At 39.0% G+C, this 17,993-nt stretch overlaps 1 protein-coding gene across 9 annotated transcripts in view; it reads left to right on the top strand.

Annotated features, from left to right (window-relative positions):
- Positions 1-13,931, top strand: part of LOC116172086 (serine/threonine-protein kinase MARK2-like) — a 31,468-nt gene extending 17,537 nt beyond the window's left edge. Inside the window, exons 4-15 of one of the 9 annotated variants that reach the window (XM_031489215.1) lie at positions 2,676-3,041; positions 3,090-3,352; positions 3,556-3,736; positions 3,789-3,957; positions 4,576-4,761; positions 4,820-4,834; positions 4,895-4,982; positions 6,962-7,072; positions 7,346-7,525; positions 11,202-11,255; positions 11,454-11,737; positions 12,548-13,931. In XM_031489215.1, coding sequence (XP_031345075.1) covers positions 2,676-3,041; positions 3,090-3,352; positions 3,556-3,736; positions 3,789-3,957; positions 4,576-4,761; positions 4,820-4,834; positions 4,895-4,982; positions 6,962-7,072; positions 7,346-7,525; positions 11,202-11,255; positions 11,454-11,737; positions 12,548-12,606 — 1,956 coding nt within the window. In that variant the 3' untranslated portion in view covers positions 12,607-13,931. Of the gene's footprint in view, positions 1-2,675; positions 3,042-3,089; positions 3,353-3,555; positions 3,737-3,788; positions 3,958-4,575; positions 4,762-4,819; positions 4,983-6,961; positions 7,073-7,345; positions 7,526-8,232; positions 11,165-11,201; positions 11,256-11,453; positions 11,738-12,547 lie in introns of those variants that run through there. The other 8 variants (XM_031489210.1, XM_031489218.1, XM_031489212.1 and 5 more) reach the window with 8 other exon arrangements.
- Positions 13,932-17,993: the final 4,062 nt, after the last annotated feature.

Here is a 17,993-nt window from a genome sequence, read left to right on the forward strand (position 1 = left end):
TTGCCAACGAAATGGCGTCTTGCATGCAAGATTTGCAATCTGTAAAATTGTGTTACGATAGTTAAGTGGTGACATCTACTGTCAGCTCAAAAAGTGTCTAGACTGATTTATTTTTAACGTTTGCCTGTTGTACGGTTTTCTGGTCCCAATTTTAAGACTGAAATTATTTTTTGTAGTTCTTCACGATTCACATTTCAAAAGGAACAGTTTCACATTGAAATTTTCAGCTTGAAATAATTTTTTGAGTAGTTCTCATATTATAATAAAAGTTTTTACATTGGAATGTGGAGCTTAAAATGTCCGTCGAGCTTCAAATTTGAAATTTTCTTTCAAGATTTGAGGTTGAAACTATTTTTTGTAAGTCTCTGTGGTTCACATTTTAAAGTAAAGAATTTCACATTGAAATTTGGAGCTAAAAATGTCCGTCGAGCTTCAAATTTAAAATTTTCGTTCAAGATTTGAAGTTGAAACTATTTTTTGTAAGTCTCTGTGGTTCACATTTTAAAGTAAAGAATTTCACATTGAAATTTGGAGCTAAAAATGTCCGTCGAGCTTCAAATTTAAAATTTTCGTTCAAGATTTGAAGTTGAAACTATTTTTTGTAAGTCTCTGTGGTTCACATTTTAAAGTAAAGAATTTCACATTGAAATTTGGAGCTAAAAATGTCCGTCGAGCTTCAAATTTAAAATTTTCGTTCAAGATTTGAAGTTGAAACTATTTTTTGTAAGTCTCTGTGGTTCACATTTTAAAGTAAAGAATTTCACATTGAAATTTGGAGCTAAAAATGTCCGTCGAGCTTCAAATTTAAAATTTTCGTTCAAGATTTGAAGTTGAAACTATTTTTTGTAAGTCTCTGTGGTTCACATTTTAAAGTAAAGAATTTCACATTGAAATTTGGAGCTAAAAATGTCCGTCGAGCTTCAAATTTAAAATTTTCGTTCAAGATTTGAAGTTGAAACTATTTTTTGTAAGTCTCTGTGGTTCACATTTTAAAGTAAAGAATTTCACATTGAAATTTGGAGCTAAAAATGTCCGTCGAGCTTCAAATTTAAAATTTTCGTTCAAGATTTGAAGTTGAAACTATTTTTTGTAAGTCTCTGTGGTTCACATTTTAAAGTAAAGAATTTCACATTGAAATCTGGAGCTAAAAATGTCAGTCGAGCTACAAATTTAAAATTTTCGTTCAAGATTTGAGGTTGAAATCAATTTTTTGTAAGTCTCTGTGGTTCACATTTTCAAATAAAGAGTTTCACATTGAAATCTGGAGCTAAAAATGTCAGTCGAGCTACAAATTTAAAATTTTCCTTCAAGATTTGAAGTTGAAACTATTTTTTGTACGTCTGTGGTTCACATTTTAAAATAACGAGTTTCACATTGAAATTTGGAGCCAAAAATGTCAGTCGAGCTTCAAATTTGAAATTTTCTTTCAAGATTTGAAGTTGAAACTATTCTTTTGTAAGTCTCTGCGGTTCACATTTTAAAATAAAGAGTTTCACATTGAAATTTGGAGCTAAAAATGTCAGTCGAGCTTCAAATTTGAAATTTTCTTTCAAGATTTGAAGTTGAATCTATTTTTTTGTAAGTCGGTGGTTTACATTTTCAAATAAAGAGTTTCACATTGAAATTTGGAGCTCAAAATGGCTGTCGAGCTCCAAATATGAATTTTTCTGTCAAGGTTTAAGGTTGAAATTGTTTTTTTAAGGTTCACATTGAAATTTACAGGTAAAAATGTGTGTCAAGCTTGAAATTTGAAATTTTCTTTCAAGATTAGAATTTGAAATTATTTTCTTGTAAGTCTCCTGTAGGTATTCATGGTGCACATTTGGAAGTAAAGGTTTTCACATTCAAATTTGGAGGTAAAAATGGCTATTAAGCTTCAATTTTGAAATTTTCTGTCAAAATTTCAGCTTGAAATAATTTTCCTTTAATTTTTGTATGGTTCGCATTTTCAAATAAAGAGTTTCAGATTTAAATTTGCAGTTAAAAATGGCTGTCAAACTTCAAATTTGATATTATCTCTCAAGAAATTATTTTTTTATGTTTCACATTTAAAAATAAAGGGTTTCACTTTGAAATATGGAGCTTAAATGGCTACCAAGCTTCAAATTTGAAATGTGGAGCTTCAAATTATGCAATTCATATCAAGGCCTCATCTTGAAATATACAGCCTACAGCCACTAAATCTGGCGCAACATATGTGAGAGAGATAGCCTACAGTAGAACACGGATCATGCGCACTGAGTTGTCAGTACAATTGACCCTCCTGGCATTTCAGTGGCGTGTTTTCTGTAGGGGGGTTTACAGTGTTAGTACAGTATAAAATACTAGTGGTCTTTCCGAAAGTAATGATTAGAATGCTGTTTAATTTGTGGTAAGTGACAAAATATGTACTTCGTAATTTAATATAAAGGGACCTCTTGCGCCGCCTATGGTTTTCAGCTGTTTACATTCGGATGCTATTGCGCATGTGCGGTGTTCTACTTAACGGTGCAAACTATATATGGGAGGTCCAGCCTCTCCATGACTCAAATTTTAAAATTGAGGACCACTAGATACTTTTTGCGCTGAGAGAAGTCCCCGCCTACTTTTTTTAGTTGGCAATTGTTACTTTTCTTTAATATACCTATTGAAATCGAATACCAAAGCAAATCCTTAACCTCAAATAAAATTTGTAGGTAAGGATAATGAAAATGTTGGATCATCCAAACATAGTAAAACTATTTCAAGTAATCGAGACCGACAAAACGTTGTACCTGGTGATGGAATACGCGTCCGGCGGCGAGGTGTTCGACTATCTCGTCCTTCACGGCAGGATGAAGGAGAAGGAGGCGAGGGCAAAATTTCGACAGATCGTTTCCGCGGTCCAGTACTGCCATCAAAAGAAAATTATACACAGAGACTTAAAGGCTGAAAATTTGCTACTCGACAGCGAAATGAACATTAAAATCGCCGATTTCGGCTTCTCCAACGAGTTCACGCCCGGCAATAAATTGGACACGTTTTGCGGCAGTCCGCCGTACGCCGCCCCTGAGCTTTTCCAGGTAAGGCGGTTGTTTAGTTTCGTCGGTAGATTATTATTAATTTTGTAGGGTAAAAAATATGACGGTCCAGAGGTGGACGTATGGTCGTTAGGTGTAATTTTATATACGTTAGTATCCGGTAGCTTACCGTTCGACGGTTCAACGTTAAGGGAACTGAGAGAGCGCGTGTTACGCGGAAAATATCGGATTCCATTTTATATGAGTACGGATTGTGAGAATCTACTCAAAAAGTTCCTCGTGCTGAATCCGGCCAAGCGGGCCAGCCTCGAGACCATTATGAAGGACAAGTGGATGAATATGGGGTATGTGGGGTCAGTTCGCTAATTTTCTTACTATTGATGTCGTTCTGTCGTCGATGTTGCATCTCTTTTGTACGTGATATTAGAGCATGTTGATGTTTCACATAATCGACATTTGTGTCAACTCATCTGTCAATTTTTTTAGTCAATCAAAATTGACAGATCTGATTTAAAACCCTACTCCGTGTACCTTCATTAACCTTGAACTTTTTAAGGTTTGAGAATGACGAACTGAAGCCTTACGTCGAACCTGAGCCGGACATGAACGACCATAAAAGAATTGAAGCTTTAGTGTGTCTCGGTTACAATAGGACGGACATTGAGAACTCTTTGGATTCTGCCAAGTACGACGACGTATTCGCCACGTACCTGCTTTTGGGAAGAAAGAGTACAGACGTGAGTGCCACCTGGTGTCGCCAGTATTTACTCATTTATCCCATTATTTTAGCCTGAGAGCGATGGCAGCCGCAGCGGCAGCAGTTTATCCCTGAGAAATATTTCCGCTCAGCAGGCGATCGGCGCTCCTCAGCCGACGGCGCAGAGTCCGTCGCACCGCGGCGTCCATCGTTCGATATCGGCGACGAACGCCAAGCCCAATAGGAGAGCATCTAGTGGAGGTATGGACATAAAAATATGGCCCTTAGATTTATAGCTGTGCTGGTCGTGAAGGGTGGGTCTGATTAGACAACTGATAATCCACTAGAAAACTCGGGAAAGGTTTTCCAGACTGTTCAAGGTTCTTTCTAGAGGCTGTACAGAAAGCTCTGGACAGCTCTACAATAGGCCTGTGTAAAGTCACTAAATATAGAAAGTACCGCAATCCATTGGGCTCGTGTGTTAGAGAGAAAACGCATGATTTTTGACCAAAAATGGCGGAAGTTACCAGATTCTGGTAACTTTAATGTTAGGGATTGTTCCACCTGTTTGGAGATATCTGTATATATTTTTATAAAACATGACAGTACTATGAAGTTAGGTTATAAAAAATGACAGCTATTCAGATTTTATTTGTCAATTGTTTTAAGTTGGCAGCAAATTTGCCCAAAAATGGCGGATGATTACAGTACTTTCTATATCTAGTGACTTTAGGCCTGGGGATCTCTGAAAAGCACTTTACATTCTTAGGTAGCTAGTAGAGTTCTGTAGGCCACCTAAATTTTGGGGTTTGACCAGCACAAATTTATAGATCGGCGATTGATCCGAAAGTGTGAAAGTAAATTTTAAAATTTTGACAGGTCCTATTTTAGGTGAAACCTTGCGTCAAGGTCCCCAACCTCAGGTTCCCGTACCGCAAACGAACAATCACCAGGGCTCCGGATTTAAGCGGCAGAACACCGTCGACAGCGCGACCATCAAAGAGAATAGCGCCCGAATAAACGCGCGGCCCGCCAGCGCGCAGCCGAAACCCGCGACTGAAAACAGTTAAGGGATTGTCGCGCGCGCGTCGGTTATTTACTGATTGTTTTTCGAATTTTTTAGGTATACAGAGTCCAGGTAAGCCTCGCACCGTTGCTAAGAATAATGCCGTAACGTCGAAACAACCTCTGACTTCAGGAGGTTCGGTTGGTCGACGGTCGACGATTAGTTACGACGCGAAGACCGCCAGCAATGAGAAAACCAACATGGTTGCCGAGATACCTGGGTAAGTTAAGAGTGCGCGCGCTGTCGTAGTACTGGTACTGCAGTGTGATAACTTTGGGGAAGTGGATTTTAGACAATTTTTTCGGTATTGCCACTAGTAGTGTTGATCACAGAGTTCTACTTCATAATTTCCCCAAAAGCCGCGGGGAAGGGGGGGGGGGCATTTAAAAATAATTTTTTGTCAATGGCTGGAAACCTTTCATGACAGTTGGTTTTTATGTATGGAAAATCTCTAAAATAAATTATGCTGTAAATATGGGGGGGGGGGGATACAGCATCAGGGGTTGATTGTACCTTGCTTTTGGTGGAGGAAAGTATTCCATACTCCTCGCAGACCCTCAGTATTATGTGCTCCTCCAAAACGTTCACTTCCTAGAACTGTATTGTATGGACACTCTTCCTAGAACAAAAATCATTTGCATAGTGACTGTTGTAAACGTTTTGGGGGGTGGGGAACACCAGTGGGAGTACAGCACATGAACGATCAATTTCTTTTGTCAAAAACTACTTACTTTCGAACAAGATTTATGAAATCTTTTTCCGTTAGGGGGGGGGGGCTTTGTGCTGCAGGGTATTATTCAAGACCCCCCCAGTATTATGTTTCCCCCAAAACTTTCCCTTTTTAAGTACAATTTTCATGTTCGAAAAATCGTGGGGCTGACCATAGCAGGGTGGAGGGGTCTGGGGGTATCGAATACCTCCCAGCACAGAAAGGATCGATTACCTTTTCTCAAAAATTCACTACAGTTTCTTTCGGAAAAGGTTTATCAAATCTTTTTTCTTGGGGGGTATGCATACTCCCCCCCCCCCTTCCCCCTACAATGTTTTCTCCAAAACCTTCAGTACTTCCAACTTTCATGCATGACAAATCTCCTTAGAAAATATTCATGTGGCATACCACACCATGACAGTATGTTGTCGTGAGATGATCAGTGCCCCCCTCCCCTTTTTTTTGGGTCCTAGAATATTTTATGTTTTGCATTTCTTTGGTTACCAAAAATCTTTCATAAGGCCTCCAACTTTGCGAATGAGTGGAGGGGATGGCTCAATGCATCTTAAATTTTTGTCCCCAATCTCGTCCTTTATCTGCCCCCCCCCCCCCCAATGTTTTCTCCAAAACCTTCAGTACTTCCAACTTTCATGCCTGACAAATCTCCTTAGAAAATATTCATGTGGCATACCACACCATGACAGTATGTTGTCGTGAGATGATCAGTGCCCCTCTCCCCCCACCCCTTTTTTTTGGGTCCTAGAATATTTTGTATTTCTTTGGTTACCAAAAATCTTTCATAAGGCCTCCAACTTTGCGAATGAGTGGAGGGATGGCTCAATGCATCTTAAATTTTTGTCCCCAATCTCGTCCTTTATCTGCCCCCCCCCCTCCCCCTACAATGTTTTCTCCAAAACCTTCAGTACTTCCAACTTTCATGCATGACAAATCTCCTTAGAAAATATTCATGTGGCATACCACGCCATGACAGTATGTTGTCGTGAGATGATCAGTGCCCCCCCCCCACCCCTTTTTTTTGGGTCCTAGAATATTTTATGTTTTGCATTTCTTTGGTTACCAAAAATCATTCATAAGGCCTCCAACTTTGCGAATGAGTGGAGGGGATGGCTCAATGCATCTTAAATTTTTGTCCCCAATCTCGTCCTTTATCTGCCCCCCCCCCCCCCCCCACGTACTTAATAACCGCGATAGTACATTTAATGTTGACTAGTTAAATATAAAACACGTATGTGATAATATTCTCATCATTTTCGTTTGTACAAAGGAACATTGCACGTATGTGGGAGGAGGGGGAGGGGGGGCATGTGTGTATGAACCAGATCAACATTACTAAGTGTGATGTAACATTCGAGTTCTCCCACTTTGCTTTATACTGTCTTGCTTTAAGCGCATCACACTGTAGAAATATTCTACTTTGCTTTACCTAATTTGAAACTAATTCTTTCATCCGCTATCGGCATGCGTAATAGGGGGGTGATGGGGGGCACGACGGACACGTTGAGGCCTAACAAGGGTCACGTGAAATCCGCCTCGGTTAGCAGTAGCACCGGTGAGCCTACCGCCGATCCCTTACGCTCTAGGTAGGTGTGTAGCGATTACGCAGGTTTTCGACAGTATTAACCGCATGCTTTTTAGACCAATCAAACGGATAGTTCTTGTGACTTACGTTTTACGCTTTACACGCACCCATCACACAATTGACTGTGCCGTCAAAATCATGGCAGTGACCTCGTAGCTTTGGTTCTCTTTTAGCAGTGTTGCCACATGTACAATAAAGCTACTCTTCAAGGTCAATTGCCGTGATTATGACGAATGCGCGTCGACGAACCGCTAACGCTAGGTTATTTCGACAGTCGAACTAGTGCCTCGCCAGCGTCGACGAGACTACCGGCATTCCCTCGCAATACGTCGTCCCGAAGCACCTTCCACTCCGGACAGACGAGAACGAGAGCGACGTACGCCTCCCCGGTGGACTCGCCGCACTCGGCCAGGACGTCGTTCTTCTCGAAGCTCAGTTCGAAATTTTCGAAAAGGTACGTACAATTCGCACCGACTTAAAAGCTTTCGACTAATACCGGCGCTTGTTTTTGTGTTTTAACAAACGTCTCTGAGTAAGGGGCGTGTTCCGCTTGGAGTATTAAAATTGAGACGAACTTTGCACCTTGTATAAGAAACTGAGCATGATTTTCTGTCGAACGTAAATAATGTCGGAAACCGTGTGCTTATTGTATTGTCTAATCATTTTAAGAGAGTGAGCCGAAGTGGACCCTTCTAGTTTGTCTTAAATGGTGACCAAATTTTATAAGAAAATCTGGCCGCTAGGGGGCGTTTCTCGAACTTGTCGAGTTCTTTAGTGACCCATAACCTATAAAGTAAAAAAACTAAACAACGCCCTCTAACGGTTTGACCATGAGTTCCCATAAGAAGGGACCCTACTTTGGCCTACTCTGTAAAGTGTGTCTTTTGCTCTACTGGGTTGATATACGGATTAATTATCTTCAATGTACACTGTATTAGGGTTGAAAAAACAAATGAGGTGTACTCTTGTAAACTATCGCTTTCTGTGTTGAACCACCATCCCTTGCTTTTAATGTACGTCACTCGCTACGCGATAATATTAAAAGGAAGGTATCGTGTTGTACTATCTTTTTTGTATGGGGCTTGTGTCTGAGTGTAGTGTGTGTGCGCGTGGTACGTCCCAATCGGCCATGCTAATTGCTCAAGATTATTTCTGGTTCAGGGCCGACCACTGAGGCCGAGGGGGCGTACCACAGCGCGTTGCCGACCGCAAGACCCGACGAGACCGCATCAACGGCCGATTAGAGAGGGAGCAGCGTAAGATTTGATGACGTTCAAATCGTATTATTATTATTATTAATTTTAAATGCGCATGCCGTGATTGTCCACTAACTTTTTTTTTGCATTTAAATCCTAAGTTTTCAGTATTTGAAAGTTTGTGAAAAAAGACTGAAAAAATGTAGTTAATTCTTAGACTATCAGAGGGTGTACAAAAAAGAGCCTTTATCAATAATTGTATTCAGCTTCCATTTTGTCTTCATCCGAATTAGTGCAATATATAACACTTTTCTTCCTACTTTTTAAAAAGTTTAGGTTTGTATTTCTTAGGGACTTCGTTGTACATAAATAAATGAATTTTTTATATCGATAGTAATTGATTGTACAAAGATTGCAGTTTTGATCGCGTACTAAGCTGTTACTTTAATGTAAATAAAACACTTTTAATATTTCAAATTGTTTTTTGTACAAGGTGGAGAGTGTTTATTAGTCCCTCACCGAACAGACTTCATTAACGACCTGCTATTCGCGATTCAGATTAACACTAGAGGCGCTGGTGTAATTACAAATGGCGTATATAGGTGGTGGTGTATTATTTAAAAAAAAATTAATGTACCCTGCCGTTTTTGAGACTTGATCCTATTTTTTAAGAACTCTGAAGCTGACTTGAATTAGCTTAAACAAGCAATTAACTTAATTTACAGGAGTGGAAAGTCGAAGTGAAGCTTCGGTTTTCCGCTCCTCAAATAGCAAACGCAAATTGTTAATTCGATTTTGATTTTTAATTTCATTAAAAATGACCCTATTTGGATGACATTCGCCGCTTCGCTTCCACGTGGTCGAACTTGGGGCGTTGCGGCGCCGGCTAGGGGAAGTAGGGCGATAGTTAACCGCAAGTTTGGCGAGGTTGAAAAAATTCCTACGGCGTCTGTTAGGGTAGCTGCCGTAAGAAGGAAAAAAACCGAAAATTTTTGAAAAAAATCCGTACGTCGAAAACGATGCGCAGTATCCAATTCCGTTTTTTTCGAGATCACGTGGAACGTGAAGGAGCGTATTTGTGCGGCGGTGGAATGCGCGGGAAAACTCAAATTTGGGAACTGCGCGACCCCGACCGCCCCTCTCAAAATGGGCGTTTTTCCATTTTGACGCCTTCTACAACCTAAACTAAAAAATTGCGCGATTGTGATGCGAGATCCTGCAAAAGTCGCGTGTTCGAACCCAAGTGCGCGCTTTTTTTTCTTTTCTATCAATTCATTTACGCTAAAATTTTTTTGCATTAATTATTTTAATTAAGAAGAACGACGACCCTCCCTCCCCCCCTACTTTTTTGACGGAAATACACGTTTTGGAGTACCGGAAACTTGAATCAATCGAACTCTGTCTGTCTGTACTGTTATTTATGGCTCAACAGCTTAACATATTCTTAGACATTAAAGGGCAGAATCACGCATGCGCAGAGGTGTGTGGGTGGTATCTGTGCTGGCCACAGCAAATTTGGTACCTAGGTATATGTATTAATGGGAAAAATTTACCATAATTACTTCTTCATTTAAGGCATCTGAGTCAAAGGAAATCGAATTGGAATTAACCTGTTGCGAGGGGTTGTTACCATTATGGTGAAATTGTGGTTTTCCGGATTTGGAGGGTCCATGTACGGGGGTCGGTACTTCCGGAATATGTGGCCGTTAGGGGTGCGCACATTTCGAATTTTTTTCGGTACGGCGCTACCGTCCGAGGAGGTAGCGGGAGGGTGCAAAGTGCACTTGGAAGGTCGTTTTTAGGTAAAATTCCAACTTTAAAGATTTGTAAGGGGCGAAGGGGGGCGATATGAAAAAATTTTACGTTGCGCGCGATTAGCCCGGTCCGTAATGCGTACGAATCCTACTGACGCGAAGCGGAGCGCGTACAAAAATTGCGCTTTTTGGGGGATCAAGGTGTTCCCAACAAAATTCGCGGCCGGATCGAGCGAGGGAGTCAACATTTTTGCGGAGCGTTTACTGTTCGGTGAGACATCGATCCCGCATCGTCAAAGTGTCGCGGGATCCTTCCGTCTAGGGGGGCAAGCGAGTTAGTTTAGTTAAAATATATTGGTGCTTCTTTGAGCCGAATCAATTTTTTTGCCTTTAAGAATATTCCAACGACGCTTAACCCAACCCTAATTACATTTTCACAACAATGAAGCAAAAAAATTGACAAACAAAAAACAATAGCAACCGGCGACTGCTAAGAAAAATGGTTTCTAACTACAAATAAAAATCCCAATTTCTATTGCGCTTGTACAGTTACAACAAATCGCCGACGTTCCTTTACGTCGATTTTGTTTTAAAACGGCCTTACTACTCGTGGCACAATTACACTGACCACAAATTATATGTTTGAGAAGGTTGTGTGTTCTGAGCGTAGTTACACTGATAGAAAGTTAGTCAAAGCGGAGTGTGAGTGTGTCAAAGAATGATTTATGTATCTCCTATTTTTTGCTATTGTGTAATTGCACTCTTCACAATTAAAAACTTTGGAAATGTCATGTGTTAGACGATGATTCTTTAACTTATCCTTATTCTTGGTTACTTAATTGCACTGATCACTTTTAAAATTCTTGAACGTAAATGTGATGCTTTAAACTGCAATGCAATTTTTGCAAGTGTAGTCACTTTTAGAGTCGTATATCCTACTTATCCCACCAATAGTAATTACAATATGCTGCCACCAGAGGTCTCACTGTTAATCTGAATCGCGAATAAACATGCATAACTGATGGGCCAAGTTAATGGAGCCCCGTTGAGTTTGTTAAAAATTGCAGGTGAGCTTCAAGTGCGATCTGTGAATCGTGTCGCATAACAGTTTTAAGTAATTACCGTCTTTTTTTCTCTCCAGGATATTTTTTTATTTCATCAATGAACGTTTTATTTTCAGAGGTTTAGAACCCGGTCAAACCGCCAGTAAACATGGCGCCTCACCTGTCGTAGGGTAAGTTGATAGAAATGCGCAAGGGCGTCCGTAGATTTATTCATTTTTTGAGTTAGAAAAATCGCTTCCAACGCCCGTCTTACCCCCGAAAGGTGTGGGTCGGAGCCATGTTGTCACTAACTTTTGTTTTTCGTTTGCCTCTTGCGCATATTATCGTAGCTCGCGTCGCCTGATCGCGTGCCCTTTGTGTGCTTGCAGGGTCGGCGTTGGTGGAGGCGCGCAGAACGACGAGCACGTGAAGCCGCGCTCGCTGCGATTCACGTGGTCGATGAAGACGACGTCCAGTAGAGACCCCTCCGAAATTATGGCGGAAATACGCAAGGTACTCGACGCGAATAACTGCGACTACGAGCAGAGGGAGCGTTTCTTGTTGCTTTGCGTGCACGGCGATCCCAATACGGATAGTCTCGTTCAGTGGGAGATTGAAGTGTGCAAGTTACCTCGACTTTCACTTAATGGTGTCAGATTTAAACGAATTTCAGGCGAGTATTTAGTTTTAAGTTTGATGCTTGTGCTTGAATGGGGAAATTAGTTCTGGTCTAATAAATCCATATGGCGTTACCGTGTAATCTGCATAAGATTTCATTTTCCCAATATTTGAGGTTAGGAACGAGATTTTGAAGAACGGTTTTCACTGGCCTCTTTGGATGTTATTTGGCTACTTTTTCATAAAGAAAAAGTCATATTCCATTTGATTTTTTTAGGATTTCGGGTCATAGTGTCAAAACTAGCCCCCTGGCGGAAAAGGTTTCAACTAAATTAACTATATTGACTTCTTAACAGTTTGACCGATTGTAACAAATTTGGTATCGTTGAAAAGAGCATTCCTTGGGCAACAAGAAGACTCTCATTGCCCAAGGAATGCTCTTTTCAACCATACCAAATTTGTTAAAATCGGTCAAATGGTTAATAAGTTAAAGCAGGTTATTGCAAAAACAATTGAACGCCCCACGCCATCTTTGTTTTTGAAATAACTGAGTTCTTACTTTTACGAAAATGATAGACTGGTTCTCTTTGAAAATGTGAAAAATAATTTTTTAGTTTACTATCCAAATTTAAATAAAATGCAATTTTAAAATTTAAGATGTCAGTTACGCCCTCTATTGGTCATTTTTAGAACTTGAAAATATTTTCCATCGATTCTTCATGACCGGTTCATCCAATAATTTTTTTTTACCCCTAAGTCATATGACGAAAGGTTCTCAAGATATGGCCGAGGAACAGTCCTATTGGGTCACTCGGTACATGAGGGTGACTGATTAAGAAAATAAACTAAATTTGTCTTATTGCAGGTACAAGTATCGGATTTAAAAATATTGCTAGCAAGGTAGCAAACGAACTAAAGCTGTGACTGCCCGTCAGCGGGCCGGACGTTTCTACCGAGCCAATGTAACTGAGAAGACCATCATCGTCGGTGAAGAAGAGTGTCGACAAAACAAAACAACCACTACCGCTTTGCTGCTGTCTTTTGGTACTACTAGAATAAATTACCAGACGGGTCATCAACCTTTCTTTTTTGTACGGACCAAAAGTGTGAGGGTTTTGCAAGTATTTTCAATTGTTTTAAGCTCGCGTATTAATTTATATATTCGGCACAGCTGAATCATGTGATATGTGGGTGTTATTAACGTCTGCCTACTAAGATATTATGTCTTCAAACTGAAAGTGCGGACTTTTGTTCCTTTTAGAAGTTCGTCTCATCTCACCAACTGTAAATCTTCCCGAATGAACACCGCAATTACTATTTCATTATAGAAGAGGACAGAATTTTGCCAAAATCGTGTTTGTTATTTATATGCATAATGTTTGGCGACGAGTATTGTCAATATAAGCGGGTTTGGTAAACTTGTCTATTTATTTATCGGCTTGTACAAACAAGTTTACTTTTCCTGTTTGTTATTTCGTGCTTTATTAAGGCATGTGTTGTATGTGTATATAAAAAAACTGAGTTTTACATGAGTGAATGGTTCCTTGTGTGTGCATTTCGTATGTTGGTTGTTATTACGTATAGTGCCGCTTTTAAATTTGGTGGTACTTACATAGCGTTAAATTTAATGTGAATTGTACATATTTAAATGGTTCGAATAATTACGATTAAAAAAGGTTTTCGTTAGGTCGAAAAAGATATTTGTTTTATATATATATATATAAATGTATACATATTATATAATAATTAAACTAGCAAATTTAAATGCGGCTTAGGTTTACATATTGATAATGCAGGTTCATTTAAAAATGTCAGATCTGTTATGCGTGTACTTAGATTATTGGCTATCCCTATGCGTCTCTCTGCTTTTCCACGTTGCACGTTTGTGCATATTTCTTGCGACAAAGTGCTCAATATGCTTTAATATGTGATAATGTTTTTATTTTTTTTTTAATGAACACTTAACAAGATGATGTTTAATTTTTAGCGACCTTTTTTTTTATTATTTAGCTCCATGCAACCGTGGACGAGAGGACAACGCATTATTTGATGAAAAAAAAAGAGAAAACAGTCACAATACGTAGTTAAAGTATATTTAATTGTTAGAATGACAGTATAGATTAGAGAAAATACACTGTAAAATAAGAACATGTTGCTTTCCTTAATACTACTACAATAATTTCACAGGGGATGGGCACTTTTATGTTAGTTAAAGCTACTGATCATTTATAATAAAAAAATAAATCTCAGTCTTATTTCTTACTTGTACATTTTGCGCTTTCTATGTTACAAATAATTTGTATTTTAACCAGATGTCTTAACTATCCTTAATAAAAGGGTTCATTTAAGAACCCACGCTACAAGGTATCCCAACAAAAACGTCTACGCCACAACAAACCAATCCTTTTTAATACTATCGTCATTCGGGAACCAAAATAACGTATCACTTGAAAATCGTTTTAATCCATTAGCTGTGGCACATCCAACCACAACACCGCATTTTGTTGAAAACCTAATTCACAAAAAAGAACCCTACATGCTTGACAGATATTTAATTGTCTGACATTGATCGGTTGAAACAGGGCCAAAAACTTACCAATGCATCTTTCAATTTTTACCCTGGCTGCTGATTGACTGATTATAATTCTTTTGCGCCACTGTAAGGTAGCCATTGCCCTACTGAAGGGCCCAACAAACACCTTTAAAAAACGTTTTAAAGCACTTTGAAAGGATAAATTCGGTATTGGTAGTATGATATACGTTTTTTTATAGATCAATACTCTACGTTTAAAATACGATTTTTATTCATATATATAAACCACAGCGTTTATCTCCACGCTAATAATATGTTTATAAATAAGTGTTCTTTTAGCAACAATATAATTTACATTTTGTCTACATTTTAATTTTGTTTTTTTAGATATAAATTTCATTATTTTGTTATTTAAGATTTTGAGTTTTTTTTGTTTTTTTTTTCTTTTTTCTAAATAATTGCGCGTTATCTACCTATTGATTATGTATTGCCCTGTAATTGGAATATTCTGTTCTGTTGGGCAATAAATCTATTAACAATAAACACCACTTAGGTTTACCATACGAGAATATCTCCAAAATGCGAATAAAAATTAGGTATAGTATAGTACATATTGTTTATGTCATATTTCTATGTTAAAAGAAACGTTGAAAATAAGTAGATAAATAAGCGTTTTCGTATATAATAATACGTTTTTAATTTATCGTATACTGGAATATTGGTTTGCTTACTTGCTCTACAAATACTAATATACATGTCATGAGACGAATTCTACTGAAATTGGTGCAAGGAATACGTACTTTATATGATATTGTCTCGTGTTATATACAACCGTTTTATGTGTATACCTATGACATTTTAAAACTGCTTATTTTGCACATTCTCACGTATGCATTTGCATATGAGTTGTGTGATAGTACGCAGCAAACGTGTAAAAAACGATTTTAAAGCGCTTTGATTGGATAAATTTGGTATTGGTATGTTATACGTTTTTGTATAAACGAATTTTATAGCTACGTTTAAAATACGATTTTTTTCATATTTATAAACCAAAGAGTTCACGTTCTACGTTAATAATGCGTATATAAATAAACCGTTTTTTAGCATTCGTTCGATAAACGTATATAATACTACTTTAATATACGCATATAATTCGTATATCAATGAGAAATAATAAACGCATAATATTCCTATACAAGAATGTAGAAATATCCGTCGGACATTTATGCATATTATATACTTAGGGTTTGAAACGCTTTTTATAGGGTAAGTTGACAATAATAATAGGTATATATATTCTGATATTCATCTTTATTAGGACGCAGTAAAGCAGTATTCGCTGGACGGGAACCTGCATCGACCGCGCAAAGTTGGCTACATACTTCAACAGATCATAGTTTAAACTTGTCTTTTTTTTATCCTGCCGAGGGACGCTTATTCAACGCTACCCGGCGCCTCTTATGTATGCAAAGACTGCAAGAATTGAAAACGGCGCTTCTTGGAGGCGAAGACGCCTACAATCTCAAGGTAACTGTAATAATACTTTGAACATGTTTTTTTTTTGGGCACGCTTCTTCGACCTCAACTGGCACTTTATATGTATGCAAAGACGGCAAGAAAATGACGCATCTTGGTAACGTCTACAAACTTACAGCGCGTACCTACCCGTATGGATGCTCAGGACGCCTAAAAACACGACTTACCGATGCAAAGACAGCAAGAATATCCAGGTTTACAAATAAGCAATGAAGAAAATCATGATGGACTTTGCAATTCTTATGTGCTTTATAATTCAGGCCTTTTAATTTCATTAAATATACAATCTCCTAAGGATATTACTACATATTCCACATGCGAAATTTAAACGTATTCAGTAAACGCATATAAATCGTATATCAAGGGGAATAATAAACGCATAATATTCTACAAGAATATAGCAATACATGCCTGACATTTATGTGTACCATATACCAGTATACAGGGTGTCAATTTTAAAGCTAGCAGTCGGCAATATTTTCCAAACTAAAGAAGATATTGAAAATCGCCCAAAATCTTTTCGGGGGTATCGAGGAGGAACCAGAATGACGTTATGAGTGACAACTCCCCACCCCCCTTAACCCCCCAGCTGCCCTTCTTCAAAAATCCTAATTGGCAACCCCCTACTTGTGACACATCGTTGGAAAGCTACTGAAAAATGCTTTCCAGTGGTACCAATAATTTCAATTTTTCAGTAGCTTTCCAACGATGTGTCACAAGTATGGGTTTTTTGAAGAACGGAAGCTGGGGGGTGGGGGTTGCCACTCATAACTTCATTCTGGTTCCCCCTCGATACCCCCGCAACGGTTTTGCGCGATTTTCAATATCCTCTTTAGTTTGGAAAATATGACCGACCGCAAGTTTTTAAATTGACACCCCGTATAATTACGTTTTTTTACGTAGGGTTTTAGTCTACTATTTTCACAAGAGGACCATTGCACCTTCAGATGTTGGTTCCAACCCCCCCCCTCCCCCTTCCTGCACAGTCATGATATTGGTTAAGGGATGTAATATACCTTCGCAGGAATAGAAAAATCCAATTGCCGGGCCGTGCGGCGTAGTTGAGTTGAAGCTCGAGTGCGGTACTAAGGGGCCTGGTTCGAATCCGGGTTGGGTTGGTAGAGCAGCATTGGTTGAAACCCCGCACACTTAAAAATGAAATCCACAATCAATTAATTAATACATAAATCCATAATCTTTCTTCAAAAATTATCATGAGGGAACTCAGTATTCTAAACGTTTTGGGGAAAAAATTAGTACCGGAGGGTTTACCCCCAGTAATGGAAACACCTGGTATTACCCCAATGATTATCTTTAAGACTTGTTCACAGTTATGGTCATTTTCACGTGAGGACCATCGCATCTTCCGTTGCTGGGGGGTATACCATACGCCTACAGACTCCCCGGTTCTATGCTCTCTCCCAAACTGCTTTGCACACTCCTCACGGTCATGATATTAGGCTGGGGAATGCAATATACCTCCGCAGATACGGTAAAATAGCTGGTCTTCTGGCGAAGTTAGCACGGGGGGGGCGGGAGGGGGGACAGAAAAAATGGAAAGATACATTATCCTCGAACTCTCACTCACAGTAATGTGGTCATTATCGGGGAAGGCCCATCGAATCATCCCTTGCTGGGGGACATTCTATATACCTCCCGACCACACGGTTCTCATGTGGTTCCATTATAAGTGTAGGTACCTATACCAATTTATGCTAGAAAGTTAATTCGGTTGTTAATGTAAGATATTTTGGTATTCCCGATTGATTATATGAGAGGCAGATTATTTGAGATTTGTATGGTTTTTGAGGTTTGTTGTAGGAGGTGAGGCTAAACGCGGGCCATGTCTACAATTTTATGTAATTGAGTGAGTCGAAATTGTATTGCATTCTGTTCTAAAATTATGGGAATGGAAGCTACCTCGGCTTCGCCTCTCGTTCATTATTTATTTTATTTATTTATTTATTATCCCTCTCTTGTTGTGGGCCCTCAACAGGCTTGTGCCCAATTACAGAGTGACCCGCATAATGCTTTTTAGAGGTGTCTCTGCAGAAGGTCTTAAGTTGTTCTATACTACTCCGGTATTTAACTTAACGTTTTAAGAAAACTGCAGGAAAATCTAATTCGGAGTAGCCGGCAGAATGCTCGAACTTGTCTAAGGTAATTTCCATCTCTGCCACAGATGAAAAATTCACCTCAACCCAGGTTCGAACACCCGACCTCCGGATTTATAGACCAACGC

The sequence above is a fragment of the Photinus pyralis genome, unplaced genomic scaffold (assembly GCF_008802855.1).
Source record: "Photinus pyralis isolate 1611_PpyrPB1 unplaced genomic scaffold, Ppyr1.3 Ppyr1.4_LG5, whole genome shotgun sequence".
NCBI classification, from domain to species: domain Eukaryota; kingdom Metazoa; phylum Arthropoda; class Insecta; order Coleoptera; family Lampyridae; genus Photinus; species Photinus pyralis.